Below are 17,895 nucleotides of genomic sequence, written 5' to 3' on the forward strand. Positions count from 1 at the left end.
TTTTCTGGTCAAGCCTTACATTTTATGTTTCATCTGTACATAGGTACAATGTATGCTTGTCTGAAAGTACCATCTCCATTATGTCAATGTCGCTTATTTAGTAACACTTGTCTCTGAGATACGTTTGTGGGACAAGTCTGACTTCAGAGATTTGGGCCTAAATACCTCAGCTGATAGTATTCCAACTGGACTGAGGGATTACTGAATGGGAATGCTAAATCCGATGAAATGTTAACACATTCCTGGTCTGTTCTCTGTATTGGATACAAAACATTTGATGAAACACTACTATAAAGAAGAACAGGAGAGTCAGCCTGGTGTTATGGTCAATATTTATCTATAATCAATATTCTTAATGAAACTGTTTGGTCATTACCATATCACAGTTTGGGGAAAGATATGGTGTACAATTTGGTTGCTAACGTTACAACACTTCAAATTGGCTCTAGAGCACCTTTCTATTTATTTGTTGAATGAGGAGATCACTGTAAAGGCCACCATTTATGTTCCAGTCTCACTGGCTCCTAACAAGGAGTGGTCTTCTTGAATCTATGGTGTTTGTGTCAAGTTGGTAAATCACAATATGGTTTGAAAGCAGGTTCAAGGACTTTGATCCATTGAGAGAGGGAAAGGCGATATCTTTCCAAGTCAGAATGGCATGAATCTTAATTGAACAGAATTGGAGGTGTTAGCTCTTAGGTTCCACTGCTAATCTTGTCTTTCTAGGTAGTAGATGTTTGTAGTTTGGAAGATGTTGTTGTTGAAAATTTTGGTGAGTTGACTTAGTAGATCTTGAAGATGGTACACACTGTTGCTGTAGTACATTGGTGGCAGAAGGAGTGAACATTGAATGCGGTGGATAGATGACAGTCAAGCAGGTTCCTGTGTCCTGCATGATTATCAACTTCTTGAATGTTATTGGAGCTGCACCCATTCAGGCAAATGGAGACTATTCTATCAAAATCTTGACTTGTGCCTTTTGGATAATTTTAGGATGTTCCAATGTCATGAAAGGCAGCGTATAAATGAAGGTTAGTTATAAGTAAAATGGCTTAGAATGGCTGGATTCAGACATTTGAGCAACTGCTATTTTTGCTTTGTTGTTGAAATTGCTTCTCGTATAAGCAATCTAGTTTTAGGTGTTGTGTGAATGTGTTAAATGAGGATTAGGTATGTATTTCCAGTTTAAATCTTCACTAGTTTGGTAAGTTGCAGTTTATTTCATTCGTTGGGGTAACAGGTATAGGCAATTACAAAAAATAGAAAGAATCACTGATGTACAATTATTGTATTCATTCACAGCTCAGACCTTCGACCAAACATCACAAACATGGGCAGTTCTGGCCAAGATTATTGCACTCTGTAATCGAGCAGAATTCAAACCAGGGCAGGAGGATGTTCCAATTATGAAGGTACAACAGGATCAATTATTCTACTTCCAAAATCTTTTGATGCCAAAAAGGCACTAACAAATACTCAAATGTGACAATTGTCACATTTCTAAGTTATACGAATAAATGGAGTTTGGTGGTAAATGTGAAATGTCAGAGACGTGGGGAGAGGAAGTAAATGGACAAGGCAAGGAGCTGAGTGAGGTAAATTCAATATGCTTTTTTTGACCAATAGGCTACTTGTCAGTAGAGATTTGTTGGAGGGAAGCTGGGAGGAGCAACATATGCTGTATGGCACACCAAGACATCAATCCAACACCATATACCAGCTGCCTGGATGGCAAACATGTTCATCTTCTATAAATGGGTAGTTTGCATATGTGTGAGGCATGTTTTCGTACAGCTCTACTGGAGCTTTCTATGTGGAATGTTGTACACCAAAATCATTGCCTTGACTTTGAGGCTAATTATAATTCAGCTATCATAATCCTCTGTCTGTGGGGGGATGGGGCAAACTATTTTACAACAGAGTCAGGGTTTTACTGGGCCTTTGCAAAGGGGAGTGTGATGCAAAAAACTGATTGCCATGAGCTCCGATATTGATTAGACCGATGAAAATTTAGCTATCAGAATCCCCTGATTAAAAATAAATTTCTTTGCATCAATTTCTTAGCCCTCCAACATTCCTGCACTATACTGCAGGAATGATTTGGGGTTTTAAAAATCAAGCAATTTCAAAATTACTGAAGTGTGGGAAGCTGGGAAAGGTGTGTATCATTTACTTCTCACAGCTGATAGCAGTCTTCAATTCACAACATTTGAAGAAAGTAGAGGATACTTGAAGTCTTCTTCTGGATGGTCATGGAGAAAGATTAAGAAGGTGCAGGAATACCTGTGACTCCAACATGGGACTGTCCGGTGTTACTTTGGCTTCTGTAGCAACAACCTGATCATCTTGTTACTGGTGTGGATAGATAGGCTTTTTTAACTGGCCTGTACTTCACTTTGACCTAGCCCAGTGCATAAATAACATTCGGTAGCAGAATTGCACCTTCCAACCCTCTATGCTCCATTGAAAAACATCCCAGTCTTACCATCCCCTCCTTACAACTCAAATCCTCCAGTCCCGGTAACATCCATTGGACTGGGAATTCTTAGGAGGACTTCTTCTGACTTGCGCTTTACTTGCCTTTGCTGATTTAACAGTTTAGCCTTCCAATTTAAGTGGGTTATTTGTCACATCAGTCTCAAATAAATGAGCTTTATAATTCATCAGCAACTAAAATCTTCAAGTAGGGTCATTAGTACTATAAGCATGCACTAGTCATGGATGGAAGCAAACTTTTGGTTTAGTTATGTAGAATAGTGATCAGTTAATGCACCTTTGCCATAAATGTTGAAAGTTCTTTTCAGAGAAGCAATCTCACTCAGCTATTTCATTTATTTTTCCTCCACACACAGCGAGAAATAGTTGGAGATGCCTCTGAAAGTGCCCTTTTGAAGTTCTCTGAAACAGTATTTGGCAATGTGATGGAATTCAGAGAAGAGAATACCAAAATATTTGAAATACCATTCAACTCGACAAACAAATTTCAGGTAATGCACGAGTTTCACAGGAAAGTGTGATTCTGGCACATGTAAAAGTCTCTGTCAGAATAACTCATCAATTCAGCCCTGTCACGCCCCAGCAATGTGACTGAGAGATGTGATCTGTCTGTAATCTGCTTTTTTCACCTCTATTATGTTGATAAGTATGAAAGAAACAACCTACATTTACACAGTACTGTCACAATCTCAGCGCCTGAATTACTTAGCACCAATGAAAATTCTCAGGGTTCTTTCTGCAGGCACAACCTGGCAGTTAGAATCCCAAAAGTGCACCCAATATCTGTCTTGATGCCAATATTGTCTTGTCAAAGTATTATCTAACCCGTTGGCCATTTTCAGTGAAATAGCTCAAAAATCAAAATAAAATGTAAATCAGCATTAACAAGTGCAGGTCCAGAGATAAAGGTGAACCCATGAACTATGTATCTAAATGTGCGGATACTTGTTTAAGCACAGTAGTTTATATAAAACTAGGGATTATTGTTCTTGTCTGAATAATTTACTTTTGATCAAAATTCTGCCATCTTTTAATCTGATCTATAGAAAGACAGATTTTTTTTTGATCCAGGCCAGTTTGAATCATAAATTTAACACAGAGCAAATTTCAACTGCAGGTATCCTGAAGCGGTGAGGAGGGATAGAGGAGGGAGTGGTATGTTGTAGGCTGATAACTTCACCTTCTGACTTAATATTAAGCTTAAAAATATATGCTTTATTTCAATGGCTGCTGCTTAACTACTGTGACTGCTGAACAATCCTGTGCAGTGCAGAGCCTGAAATCTCAGCACAGGTCTAATTTATGAATGGGATCCTAAAACAGGTGATAAGCCTCTCACTCACACTACACCAGTAGTTAGTGCTGGTTTGCGTAGCCATCAAAGATGTTTTAAAAATCATCCATTTCAATCCGAGGTCAGACATTTTTGGGCACACATGATGAGGTAACATGAAATTGGGTTTCCTGGGCTAACACTCTTTGTCTATGCAACACGGGCAGGGGGGTCCAATTTCTCCTTTTTATTTAGAAGTTTTAACTAAAGGAGTTAATGCTCACAATGTATTAAACTTGCATCTTCTTTGAACAATATGAAGTCAATATAATAGATGTTTAACAAATGCATTTTTTATTTTTAGCTATCCATTCATAGGACCAACAATCCATATGATAAACGTCTGCTCTTAGTGATGAAGGGAGCACCAGAGCGTATCTTGGAGTCATGTTCCACTATAATGTTCCAGGGCAGAGAAGTTCCACTGGAAGATAGTGAGATAGAAGTCATTCAGACAGCTTATCATGAATTTGGTGGGTTGGGAGAGAGAGTTCTAGGTAAGAGGACTGCACCATTCATTACTCATTAAGGCATTCACTACATCCTCTAACTCCAAGATGGTGGTGGAGAGACAGCACTGCATTCAAGCTCCTGGTCTGTGGCTTTTTTGCCTTGCTCTGCTTTCTTTACTGTTTTTCTTTTTACTTCTGCTCTTTTTCCTTTTCTTCTTACTTGTTTCTCTTTTTAAGAGCCTTTTGCAGCCTCTTTGGCAGGGCAAGAACAGTCCTGGCCTTCCAGCCATGTACAGCAGTGATGGCAATAGGAAAGAGTGAGCCCTGCTATTCGCAATGGTGGCATTGGTCTGGTAGACACATCCGGTCCGGGCCAGCTGCATTCTTCTCTTTGTCTTTTTATTCTTCTTTCCTTCATCCTTCTGACATCGCAGGGAGGCTGGAGTGGGGTTGGCAGTGACCACAGTGTGAACTCCTGGAATTGGTGGCAAGGAGTCGGCTACAGTGATGGTAGGGTGGGGACTCCTGGCTGTGGTAAACCCAGACTGGGGACCTTGCGGAGGCCTTACAAAAGTCCTGGAACTGTGTTTGGCACCCTGGCCAATGAAGAAGAATTCTACTGACGTCTTCTTTTTATTCCTCAAAATGGCACTGAATTGTGGCGACAGAACACATTTTACTGTATCTCCCTAGATATTATCAACAATATGTCATTCATTCATTAATTTGAGCATATTATTTTGCTGGAGTTAATTGTCAATTGGCAATGATAATAGTTAGCTCAATTAACATGTCTAACAAGAGTGAGATTTAAACAGTTTGCTTATCCAGAGCCTAGTCCAAAAATATTTTTTGTGATTTTAACTTTTGTTCCCGCCTTAATGCTTCCAATGTTCAAATATCAAGAAATTATCCATTTCTCTTTGAATATGTTGATGAAATCAATGTGAGTTGAGTGAAAGAAAACCTCTAATTCAAAAGAAATATGACTTTTAGTTTTGAAATTAGCTCTGAAATAGTTGTGTTTTGATTATTTTCTGTTGGTTTTAGAAATACAGTGATTACTACATGACCTATTGTGTCCTACTTGTCTTTTCTTTTGACATTATTACAACTTATTAATAGGTTTTATACAGATTTGAAAGGAAGTGACCACTTTTCACCTAATTTTTATTGGATATGTCTTTAGTAGAAGATTGTATAGATCTGGTTGAGATTAAATTACTGACTGGCACTGTTTTCAATATAAATGTTAATTGACATATCTCCTAAGCAAGTTTAACATGATCATATAATGGTTACAGTGCTGAAGGCAGCCATTCAATCCATTGTGTCTGTACTGATTCTTTTCATGAATCTTGATTCTTTTACTTAACCTCAGTAAATTTCTTTTTAAATACTTTAAATGTTTCTTCCTTAAATCAGTCATTTCATCTGTATTTCGTTAGCTTCTCCATCACCAAATACTGGAAAGTTGGATTGGAAGAGTTAGGTGGTTGCTTTTAATTGGTGCAGACACAATGTGCCAAAGGGTCTTTTTCTGTGCTGCAGGTCTTTATGACCAATCTAGATTTTGCTGAAAATTAATTACAATTGCACCTTGTGAGATTTTGACTGTTTCTTTTAAAATTTCGTTTAGGATTTTGTCATCAATATTTGCCAAAAGACAAATATCCAGATTTGTACATATTTGATGCAGACAGCAAAAATTTCCCAATTTCCAACCTATGCTTTGTTGGTCTCCTGTCCTTGATTGATCCACCCCGTTCGAGTGTGCCAGATGCAGTGCTAAAGTGCAGAAGTGCGGGAATCAAAGTACGTGTCTTCTGTTCCATGTAATAGCTTTTGGTGAATGCTGATATATTTTTGTCTTAAAACACTTTCCTATTATTCCAAGAGAATGCTGCATGATTACAGAACTGCAATACAACCCAAACCTATTTTTTGTAATAATTCATTTGCTAAAGTCACAAAGAAAAGACCAAAATAGTCAGGTCAAATTTTAAAATGCTCTCATTGAATGGTAAAATGAGATGTTCTATTGGTCGTTATTTCTGGTTTGACATTGTGTTCTGCATCGTTCCATGTCGCAGTCAACTGATGACATAACCTGAGTGGCTCCTTGAAAGCCCAGAAATCTGATAGTTTTTTGAAAAGAGAATTTCTGAAAGGAGGAGAAGAATTGATTGGAAAGGACAGACAGAGCAGGTAATAGAGAAAGACAGAAAGAATGGGGAAGGCAAGAGAAAGAGACACATATTGTTGTCATCGTTTTCCTTTCCAATGTGAAATGATCAATGACAATTCACTCTAACACCTTCACTTCCTTATGTATTGTCATTATATTCTTATTAAGTTACACAAGGACAGTGGATGAAATGGTAAAAATCTGAAATGTTTGAATTTTAACATCAAGGTTTAGTGATTTAATGTTTTTGACCTGAGTGAGAATTTTGCAGACCTACAAAATTAAATAAAACATCAAAACTAATAATAGACATAGCAGGAACTGCTGATGCTGGAGAATCTGAGATAACAAGGTATAGAGCTGGATGAACACAGCAGGCCAAGCAGCATCAGAGGAGCAGGAAAGCTGACTTTTTGTGTCTAGACCCTTCTTTTTCTGAAGAAGTGTCTTGACCCGAAACATCAGCCTTCCTGCTCCTCTGATGTTGCATGGCTTGCTGTGTTCATTCAGGTCTACACCTTGTTATCTAAAACTAATAATTTAGCATGGATTTAAAATTCTTGAACTTTGGCTTTTAAAAAAAAACTGTTTAGATACAAATTTCTATTTTTCTTACCCAACAGGTCATTATGGTCTCCGGTGACCACCCAATCACAGCAACAGCTATAGCAAAGAGCACTGGCATTATCTCAGCAGATAGTGAGACAGTGGAAGACATTGCAAAGCGTCTTAATGTTTCTGTCAGTCAAGTGAATAAAAGGTAGATTGAGGTAATCTGTGTTACACAAAAAAAAACATTATTTCGTACTTCTATTGAGATTTAATTGTTGCAAAAAGTGTACTGGCTAATCAACAATGATTTGTTACATGCCATTCTTTGCTTTCTTCAGTGCTCCTGGTGTTGCAAGTATTCTTTGGTTTGCCTCTGATGCAAAGATGTGAACGTAATTATTTTGCTCTCTCTTTTTGACTGTTGACTGACTTTTTGTTTGTTTCCAGCATTTTTTTGGTGTGTGTATTTTTGGCTCTTTACAAGGTGGGATGTCTTTGATTCTAAAAGCAATGCGCCAGATGACAGAAAGGGCAAACATTCAGGCCAACTAACACCAGAGAGATACCTCCCCACTTCTTGCCACTAAGTTTGGGTGACGATCCCATAGGTGACATCATCACAGTTCTATCAATTAGGGCTCAAGTGGTCAATTAACAACCTCTTAAGGGTCTCAAACTGCCTTTGTAAAGACAAGATAATGGCTTTCTCTCCTACGGAAATCAGTCTGGTCTGCCCTGGGTTTTGTGGACCTCTATTAAACCCAATCTAGGTCAATGAAGGGCAGAGGATGGCTCCTGAAAACCACCCACTTGCCCTTGCCTCCAAACCCTTCAAAAAAATACTATTGCACCTGTCCAGTTGTTGATGGCTGCCCAGTCTAGGCCTCTATATGCTCTTTGCAGCTCTGAGTGGCTGCCAACATTTGATTGGTGGAAACTTTAGGAGGATGGGCCTAGATTGAGAAGGCATGTGTCAAGCCAAGAAGCATTTTGGCTGGCACACAGCTGACCAATCAGCTATGATTGATGTTTGACCTAATGGGCTTTCTCACTGGGGAAGCAAGGGGCTAATTGCCATTGGAGCCTCCATGCTTATGTTGGGATTTAATGCTTTTGGCAACAGATTTCAAATTTTGCAAATGAGGAACAGAGAATGAAATCCCAAAGTTTTGCACTCCCAAATTGGTATAAGTGGCAACAGGCATTGCACTAGATTGAAGACAAATTCGCAGCAGTGCAGATTTAGTACCTCTATTCAGTACTCCCTATCAAATCAGCTCCCTGTCAGGGATGTAGAACAGTAGAATTATAGCTAGATTACCAGGTGATGCCCTGAACTAAGAGACAATACCACAGGCAAGTAAATAACTCAAGGTGAGTTCACAATTGATATCCAATATAAACTTTTAAATGGCTGATACAGCATGTTGAGCTATTGGTGCATTGTTGTATTCCTGGCAAACGTGTAAAACTGATTACTTACTCACAGTATCTTTTGTATGTTGAGAATTCCTGCCCTGTAGAATAAACTATTCTCACTAAATCCACTGCATAACTTGTGCTAACTGAATATCTCATAAGGTAATGTCAAATTATTGCATTAGTTTAAAAAAGCTACATAATTGTTGTTTATATTTTGAATACTAAAGTGACGCTAAAGCTGCTGTCATAAATGGTTCAAATTTCCAAGACATGGACCCTGAGTTCCTGGATGACATTTTGAGGAACCACACTGAAATTGTATTTGCCAGGACATCACCACAGCAGAAATTATATATCGTAGAAGCTTGCCAAAGACAGGTAACTATTCATGTGTAAATACAACAGGTTTGCTTGGACAAGTAGTAAAGTTCACACCTCTAATTTGGAAGGTCATGGATTTATGCCCACTACAGTGTACAGAGTACATTATGTAGGCTGAGCTCTTGTACAGTACTAAGGAAGTGCAGTGTTGTTGCAGGTACCACTTTCTCAGCTAAGACATCAGTTCATCTACTTTTACCAGGGTAGAAATCCACTCTTGTGTCATTTCTTAGGATGGTAACTAACTTGATGATATTCTGATTCATGACTTAAACACCAAGGAGGCAGCAGCATCATTTTGACCTCTCTAGGCCTACAACTTTCTCGCAGATAAAATGAACAATTTATTGCCTGAGGACTTTAGAGGTTGAACATGATCCATAGATAACAGTTTAGATGCCCTGGTCTAATTTAAATTGTGGCTGTCCAGACAAGGAAGGGCTGAGTTGGAGTAACTTTGTGACATCCACAGTTAAGCAACTAAACCTTTGTATCACGTTCTAGAGCTAAGTAAGTGCCACTACATATGTTGAAATCATTAAACATCATAGGGAATAACCCCACAGTTGAACATCTTGCTATGTGTCTACAATAAGTAGCTTAGAACGAAAAAGCCATTTAAGAACCCTGGTTAAGATGGAGTTAAGCAACAACCTTTGTAGTACATTATTTATCCTGTGTGGATTGAGTGGAACAGACTGTGGAGAATCTACGAAGACCTAATGAGTTAGTATAATGGTTTTTATGGCCTATTTCATTTGATTGCTGTCTTTGCCATTTGTCCTCAAAATGCTCATAGTGACTACTGTTGTTACCACAAGTTTGACATGTATTTGAATAAGATTTGGAAATATGAAGCTCTTTCGAGGTCTTGATGCTCTCATTAGATCCTCTTTCCTCTTTCTATACCAGGGATCCATTGTGGCAGTTACTGGAGATGGTGTTAATGACTCGCCAGCTTTGAAAAAAGCTGACATTGGAATAGCTATGGGAATTGTGGGGTCAGATGCAGCCAAAAATTCAGCAGACATGATTCTACTGGATGATAACTTTGCCTCAATAGTCACTGGCGTGGAAGAAGGTACAAGATATAATGCACATGATGCTAAGATGTAGTTACGGAGGTGATGAAAAGCAACCAATGCTTAGGAGCCCACCTGGTGGCCTCTCTGCTGGCTCATCAGCAAGGAGAAGGAAGTCCTCCTAATTAGGTATCATGGTTCACGGTAATGGCTTCCCCTTTGTCAATATCCCAACTGCACTCCCCAGTCACCATTAATGACTGGGCCTGGTGATGTGCGATGCAACTCATTTAATACAAAAGCACCATTCATTGCTGAATGTCAGTGAGGTCCTGTCCCAAAAATGACCACTGCTCCTGGTGGCCATCCAATCAAAGAGCTACTAGTCTTTGGTTGACTGTGCCGAGAGGCAATTTGTTGACTCTTAAAGAGACAGGTGCACTGATAGCAACACATTAACTTTATATGTAATTGGGGGAGGGGGGAATTCCCAAAATGGCTGGTGAGGTTGTCGTCAGCTATCTGGCCTATTATTAAGACCCCATCACCTAGGTATTTGCACCACATGTGCAAATTTGATTGCAATGTTCTTTCTTTATTGCCTCTCCTTCCAACACGTGTAGAATATTTCTATCCAGGAGGTGAGGGAAGAGAGAGAGTAAGAAACACTTTGGACACATTCTTATTAAAAAGTTTACAGCATATACAACCACTTTACTTTTTTTTTTGCTCAGTTATAACATTATAAAGATCTGGTGAAAGAGATTATTATCTCAAATCAGATGGAAGAGTAAGAATGCTGAACAAGCATTTGGAGCAGGAACTACATGTTAGGGAATGATGGTCTTCAAACATCAAAAATTTCCAGGCCAATTATTCAACTCTAATTAAGGTTTGTGGGAATTAAATTTGGAATCTGGGAAATGATCAATTGTGCATTGGTGTTTTTAATGATGCAGATGAATTCATGAAGGTCACAGTACTGAATCAATGTACATCAGACTACAAATAATTTTCCATTACTAAATCGGTTTAATGTATTGAAAAGGTCGTCTGATTTTTGACAATTTGAAGAAGGCCATTGCCTACACCCTGACCAAGAACATGGCTGAACTGTGTCCATTCATTGTGTACGTCATTGCCAGTATACCACTTCCCATTGGGACTATTACCATCCTCCTCATTGACCTGGGTACAGATGTTGTAAGTAGTTACTCACTCATCCTTGAGAATGAGTTATACCAATTTCTTTTTTTCTCTGTCCTCCCTCTTTCTTTACCATTCTTACTGATTAATGATTGCTTTATTCTTAATCAATTGAAAGATAATGGGCAATTTAAGTTAAATTTCAAACTACATTTTCTCTTCCATGCTTTGCATTATTCTAGCTCACATTATTAATTCATTACTTTTAACATACATCTCAGTCTAGCAAGACACTTAAGTTATTGTAAAATTGTGGATGCTATCATTTAGTCTAGACTGTGAAAATTGGGAAAAAAAATCAATACAAACATGTGCCTGCAGCCCTGTAAAGGGGTAAATGAAACATTGTTTTAAAATAGTAATGATGGCAGTGTAAAATTTTGACTCAGGCAGACCACTTTCCTTTTCATCCCAGCAACAGCATCACCTTCAGTTTTCTGTCTAAAGGCTGGTCTGATGCACAATGTTATGATCTCCACAACAGGTAGGGCAAGGGCTGGAGATCTGGAGTTTGTGAATGCAAATAAACCTGTTGGACTATAACCTGGTGTTGTGTGACTTCTGACTACTGGCTTAGAGATAGTGACATTTTACTGTGCCACAAGATTTCCCTTAGCAACATACAAAAACCTTTGATTTATTTTATTTAATTATCTGAATCCTGTATTATCTAAATGCCGAGATGTTTGATTCACAATTGTTGGTAAGGCTTCACGTCAACTTGTTGTTTCATCAACAGATCCCGTCTATTTCATTGGCATATGAGAAAGCTGAGAGAGATATTATGAATGTCCAACCCCGAAACCCCAGCAAAGATCGACTGGTAAACTTGCAGCTTGCAGCATATTCCTATCTGCAAATTGGTGAGTTGGGAGCCGTCATGCTTGTACTTCCTTATAACCGTCTATTTGTCATACACTGCTAGAATTTTAATGCTCTTTTCACTGCTGGGGTGGTCAGTCCGAGTTATATGATAAGGCAACAGATGAGGTTTCAATGATGTTTAGAACATTTCCTTTAAGTTTGATTTTTCAGACTACTTATTTTGAGCAAATCTTAAAAGATATTTAAACATCCCATTTTTTGAATGATTTTATTTATGCAGGAAACTGACTGCATGGACTTTTTAATTTTCGTTTGTAAACCCCTCTCCCAAAGTCTGCTTTCAGACATGGAAAACCTCCGAGTGGTGACACGCAACACTGGAGTTCTGTGCCCCAGTGTGGAGTTTGGTAAATTTGACCTTCAGAGCTATCAACTGGATCCTGAGTAGTCTCACAGGAAGATCGTGAGCAGAAATAGCCAGTAGAAGGTTGCTGAAATGGTGTCAGGAGTTTTGGGTGCTGTATGTGACCTGGGAACAAGTGCTGTGTACTGACCTACATCAGGTGCATACTCCATCGGGGAGAAAATTGAATTAGAAATTCAAGGGATGAGACCTGATGAGAGAATGCATTCCCTCTAAACGTAAGAGAGTTCACACAAATTTAGCTTGCATCCTTGTGAGTTTAGACGATTAAGTGAAGATTATATTCAGGTCTTTAAAATCATTAACAGCTTTGATAGTTTTTCTCTACTTAGGAATTCCAGAACAAGGGGACACTATTAGAACTGGATTGTTCAAGAGTTAAGTCCTTGAGCATGTTTTCACATGTAGGATATTGGAACTCTGGCATTCTGTCCTTCCAAAAAGCTCTGGATAATGAGTTAATTGGAATTCTAAAGTTTGAGATTGACAGACTTATTAGGGAAGGGTCCTCCAGGAGTGTTGGATAAAATCATAGTGGAGTTGCTATTCCATGATCTAACTGACTGGCTTATTCCTATTATTTTGAAAAGTTACACAGCCATAAAAGTAAATCTTTGAAGGTTTCATGAAACCTTCATAATCAACAAACAAACTGGTCACGAAAAGAATATAGATTATTGGTAAATATTTTACTTGTTGCCTTTGAACACATGACTGTGAATCTTAACATGAGCACACAGTGCCATCACCGAGTATGACAGGAATTTAAGTGCAGAAGTATGATAGAGTGCATCTTTCCATTGCAAAGCATATCTATAAGTTTGTGAAACTTCACCTGTCAAATGGATCAGCTTCTGAGACAGTAAACAGTGATGAAATAGGGTTTTTGAAGAAGACAGCATTTTTGATCCTTGATCCTGCCTCTGGATCTAACAAAAGCCAGAAAGTATATATTTAAAACAAAAATGAAAGGAAACAAAGTTTTAAATCCATTTTGAATAAATACTTTTGCCATCCTTATCTGTTTTTGTGTGTGATTTTAGTGACTTTATAGTTTACTGTGTGAACCAGCCTGAATTACTGATTTTGCCTGCATACACAGGAGTGACGCAATCCATTGGAGGGTTTCTTTGTTATTTTACTGTCTTGGCAGACCAAGGCTGGCTTCCCTCAAGAATTCTTGGCATACGTTTAGCATGGGAAGACTGCACTAATAATGATGTTGAAGATAGCTATGGACAAGAATGGGTATGAATTATTTCCAATGAGGCATAATAAAGCTAGTAGCTTCAGACCTTTAATTATACAATATGTTGTTACGTCCTTGGGACATCTCAAATCATTTTGCCACAAATAAATTGCTTGTTGAATTGCAGTTGCTGATTCGAAATGAAACATTTTATATATATATATATATATATATATATATATACTTAGTCATTTATATTAACTCAATGCCAATTGTGTGATTGGCATCTGGTGCATGTCTAACTTGGTCATAACCTCTTGATAGCTTATGTGGTGACCAAACTCTTCAAAATCCAGATGAAATGAGTTGAAATTTTCACCACTGAAACACTGACAAAAATCAAATTCATTGCCTTTGGTCTCTGACATAAATGTAACCAATTTTCTGGCCCCCGTCTTGTGCTGGACCAGTCTGTATGCAGCACAGGCATCATTTTTAACCCTAGCTGAATTCTTGACCTATGTCTTTGTGAAGACTTGCTATTTTCAATTCCACAGCCTTGCTCAACCCATGTGCTGTGACATCATCTTCAATACCTTTGTCCCTTTTGAGAAATAACTATTTTCTATATTCTGCTGGCTGATTACCTATGCATTGTGCATCGTACATTTCTGGTCAGCTCAAACTCTGCCACACATATCCTCTCCTATAACAAGTTCGCACTTGCCTAAGTTCTTGGTCAGCTGCATTGGCTTCCTGAATGTTATGTTTTGAGCATGGGACAGTTGCTGGTCCATGTGTGTGTGTGTGAAATCCAATGGGCTGAAATCTATAAACAAACCCAAAAGCTTTCCATACCATAGAGGTTCGGTGGCTGCCTGTATCTCAGATGCCCAGAGAGGTGCCTCCTGAAGGCATCACCTGCTTCCAGGTGATCCATTTGTTTTTCCCTGCTTTCCTGAAAAAAAGCAGGACCCAGATTTAACTCCAGGCTCCTCATTCCAATCTTACCTTGGCAGTGGGCCCCAGTGCCATGAGACATGGTGATGAATTGCAGGTCAGAACATGAGATTAACCCTTCATAATGGCCCCTACTGTCTCATTGGAAGACACTGTGCATCTGTAGACCAGATAATCACAGTGACCACAGCTTGGAAGGAGTCTTCCACTATCTTTTTCAAAATATGCCAACCATCTGGCATTTCTGCCATATGCCTCACGTTGTATTTCTACAGACTGTTACCTGTCGGATGATCCAAGAGTCTCATCATCAGCCTATGAGTCAAAATCAGGCTCATGTCCAGCAGCCCTCTGACTGCCTGAGGTATGCTCTATCTCAGCCTCTGCAGTTGAAGACCAGCAGTCAATGTGCTCACACTAGTGCGTTGATCTTTTACAGCTGAAACAGGCATATACATTGTGCTGGTGCTACATGCAGCATATATGATTCTGCCCTCTCTGGGGCTCTGTCCTCGTCTTCTAAAGTTAGAAAGGGCCCCTTGGGGCTGGTGGTAGCTGCTTTCTGTAAAGCATGAATGAGGAGGCATCTGAGTTGAGTTGAGAGACATGTTTCCTCAGAACACACTGGGACCATTTGTAGGGGATTGGCATTGTTTTAAGCTTAGATCCCTTTACATTCAGACAGATCATCCTTCTAGAATTGTTCAAGATCCCAGACAAAAAAATCATCATTGCCCACTTCCAGACAACATCCCCAGTTTCCAGGACAGTTGCCCCACTCTCCCTTGAATACAGTTTGCTGGAGAGAGCTGTGTGCCTTTTGAATCTCAATACCTTCCTTCAATTTTGTCTTGGCCAATGCATCCTGCAGGGCCTGTCCTCCATTTGCAAGCCAATGGATGGCCAAACCAAGATGAGGGGGGGATTGAGCATTGGGAAACTACCTCCTTTGAGTTAAGTTTCTGCCTAAGGCACATCTGTAAAACATTCAATTTTCTTTGCTCAAAGACCTACCAACAGAGGCTGCACATGGAATGGACCTGCTACACAGCTTTCTTTGTTGGAATTGTCATTGAACAGCTTGCTGACTTAATCATTCGTAAAACCAGACGGAACTCTATTTTCCAGCAGGGTATATTCAGGTAGGGGGTCACTTGATTTTCTGCAATACTTGCATTGTTTACATGATTACATTTCTGAAATATTATATCTTAATGTACAGCCATGTTTCTCATTTGTAACTTTTAGGAAGGTTGAAAAATTAACATAACTTTTCAGTGATAATGGGAACTGCAGATGCTGGAGAATTCCAAGATAATAAAATGTGAGGCTGGATGAACACAGCAGGCCAAGCAGCATCTCAGGAGCACAAAAGCTGACGTTTCGGGCCTAGACCCTTCATCAGAGCTCTCTGATGAAGGGTCTAGGCCCGAAACGTCAGCTTTTGTGCTCCTGAGATGCTGCTTGGCCTGCTGTGTTCATCCAGCCTCACATTTTAATAACTTTTCAGTGTTTATCTGAAACTTAACCTTGTACCTATACAGAATTAATTGCCAAACTGTTTATAGGACAATACTTTTCCTGCTCCATTTAAATCAATTTGAGAGTAGTTTGATTGTGGAGGGGTATTCAGGAAAGCTGTGGAATGGTACAAATGCCACAAGATGTATACTATGAATGAACTAGGGATGCGGTGCTGAGAATGGAATTTGGAATCTAAACAGGGAGGTTGTGAGATCAATGGGTAATAGGATTATTCTTTTTTATTGAAAAGTTTCTGAACCAGTCTTTTTTTTCCCTTATTTTCTAGAAATAAAGTACTCTGGATAGGTCTTCTCTCCCAGGTTGGCATTGCAGTTGTGCTTTGTTATGTTCCTGGGATGCAAAACAACCTTCACTTCACCTTTCTCAGGTGAGAGATTCTGTGCCAGTGTTTATATTCTCAATCACATTTGTAAATGTATGTTGCTCTGCCCAGGAAGAATATCTTTTATTGTAAAAGAAAGTTTACATTCATGGGGCAGGAATATGACTAGTTAGAAAACAATAAAGAACCTTAAAAATGATTAAAACATTGTTCCTATTCCAAAATGCAGTTGATTAAATCCTTGTTAAATGCTAGCCCAAATCCAAAACTATGTCAGACCCTAGTTTGAAATTTCAAAACCAAAGTAGATAGATTTCTTTTAAGATTGGGCTGAAAGTAGCAAGTAAATAAGTTAGTACTGTTGACAATGTCATGAAATTTCAAACATTACCCTGCTTTCAGTCATACTGTGACCTGGAGTTGTGTATACAGACCTGACACTTTATGTACAGAAGTGGAGTCAGGTGAATTATAAATAGTGTACAATTTTTTATATATATATATAACCCTTCTATAGATGTCAAAAATACAATTAAAAACCTGATGGCCTTTTTGTAAAATCTGATGGGTATAGTGCTGACTGGACCAATAATTATTACCAATTTGTAATTGCCTAGAAGGCAGTTCAGAGTCAACCAAGTTGCAGTGTGTCTGGAATCTGGCTAGACTGGGTAAGGATTGCAGATTTCCGCTCCTAAAGGACATTAAGTTTTTATGATAATCAACAGCTGCTTATTCCAGGCTTTTACTGAATTTGAATTCAATCAACTTCCAGAGGTGGAAGCAGATAGAGTTGCAATATTTAAAAGATATTTAACTAAGTAAACAAATTTGGAGGAATATGGGTCAAGCGCAGGCACCTGGGGTACTAGTTTGGTTTGGGATTATGGTCAGCATGACTGGGTGGACTGCAGGGTCTGTTTCCATGATCTATGACTATATAAATTTAACTTTTTTCCATAGTGGGATTTGAATGCATGTTCCTATCTCCCTTTCGTTCTGTGCTCGTAAACAGTTTGTATTTATTCAGTTTTGTACTAAAGAGTTCAGTATGTTTAGTTATGTGGTATAAATTCTAACGTTAAACACTTCTATTCTTTTCAGGGTTCAGTACTGGTTTGTAGCTGTACCTTTTGCAATTCTAATATTTGTATATGATGAAATCCGTAAATTCTTCATTCGCAAATACCCTGGAAGTAAGTCCTCACCCATGACTTTTCTCTCAATTCATAGCTTTGCAATGAACATAAAATCTTCAGCTAAAAATTGTGCATGTTGCGAATTGGTTGAACTGTCCTGAGTGCTCACCTTCTAAGTCCATATGCCTTAAAATCATATTGCAGCTCTTTCTTGAATGATTGCTTCACAATGGAAGATTCTGTGAACAGTGTTGATTTTTTTTTCTAATGAAATTACCTCCTAATTCTTCCTTTTGGAACACCAAATATGAGGAAGAATTGTAGTTAACTCTTAAAATGGCCAATTATTTTCTGCATAGGCCTGTTCACTGGCAGAACTCTCTCTTCTACATTCCCTTATGGCAATGTCCTGACCAATCACAGTCTAAGTTTCACAGTT

At 38.7% G+C, this 17,895-nt stretch overlaps 1 protein-coding gene across 5 annotated transcripts in view; it reads left to right on the forward strand.

The window, feature by feature from the left end:
• LOC125466991 (potassium-transporting ATPase alpha chain 2-like) overlaps positions 1-17,895 on the forward strand; it is a 75,521-nt gene that overhangs the window by 55,901 nt on the left and 1,725 nt on the right. For all 5 annotated transcript variants that reach the window (XM_048562265.2, XM_048562261.2, XM_048562264.2 and 2 more), the window contains 13 exons: positions 1,303-1,412; positions 2,853-2,987; positions 4,134-4,326; positions 5,921-6,096; positions 7,093-7,229; positions 8,671-8,821; positions 9,737-9,905; positions 10,895-11,049; positions 11,792-11,915; positions 13,404-13,549; positions 15,459-15,592; positions 16,261-16,362; positions 17,422-17,513. In XM_048562265.2, coding sequence (XP_048418222.2) covers positions 1,303-1,412; positions 2,853-2,987; positions 4,134-4,326; positions 5,921-6,096; positions 7,093-7,229; positions 8,671-8,821; positions 9,737-9,905; positions 10,895-11,049; positions 11,792-11,915; positions 13,404-13,549; positions 15,459-15,592; positions 16,261-16,362; positions 17,422-17,513 — 1,824 coding nt within the window. The remainder of the gene's footprint in view (positions 1-1,302; positions 1,413-2,852; positions 2,988-4,133; positions 4,327-5,920; positions 6,097-7,092; positions 7,230-8,670; positions 8,822-9,736; positions 9,906-10,894; positions 11,050-11,791; positions 11,916-13,403; positions 13,550-15,458; positions 15,593-16,260; positions 16,363-17,421; positions 17,514-17,895) is intronic.

The sequence above is a fragment of the Stegostoma tigrinum genome, chromosome 32 (genome assembly GCF_030684315.1).
Source record: "Stegostoma tigrinum isolate sSteTig4 chromosome 32, sSteTig4.hap1, whole genome shotgun sequence".
Taxonomy (NCBI): Eukaryota; Metazoa; Chordata; class Chondrichthyes; order Orectolobiformes; family Stegostomatidae; genus Stegostoma; species Stegostoma tigrinum.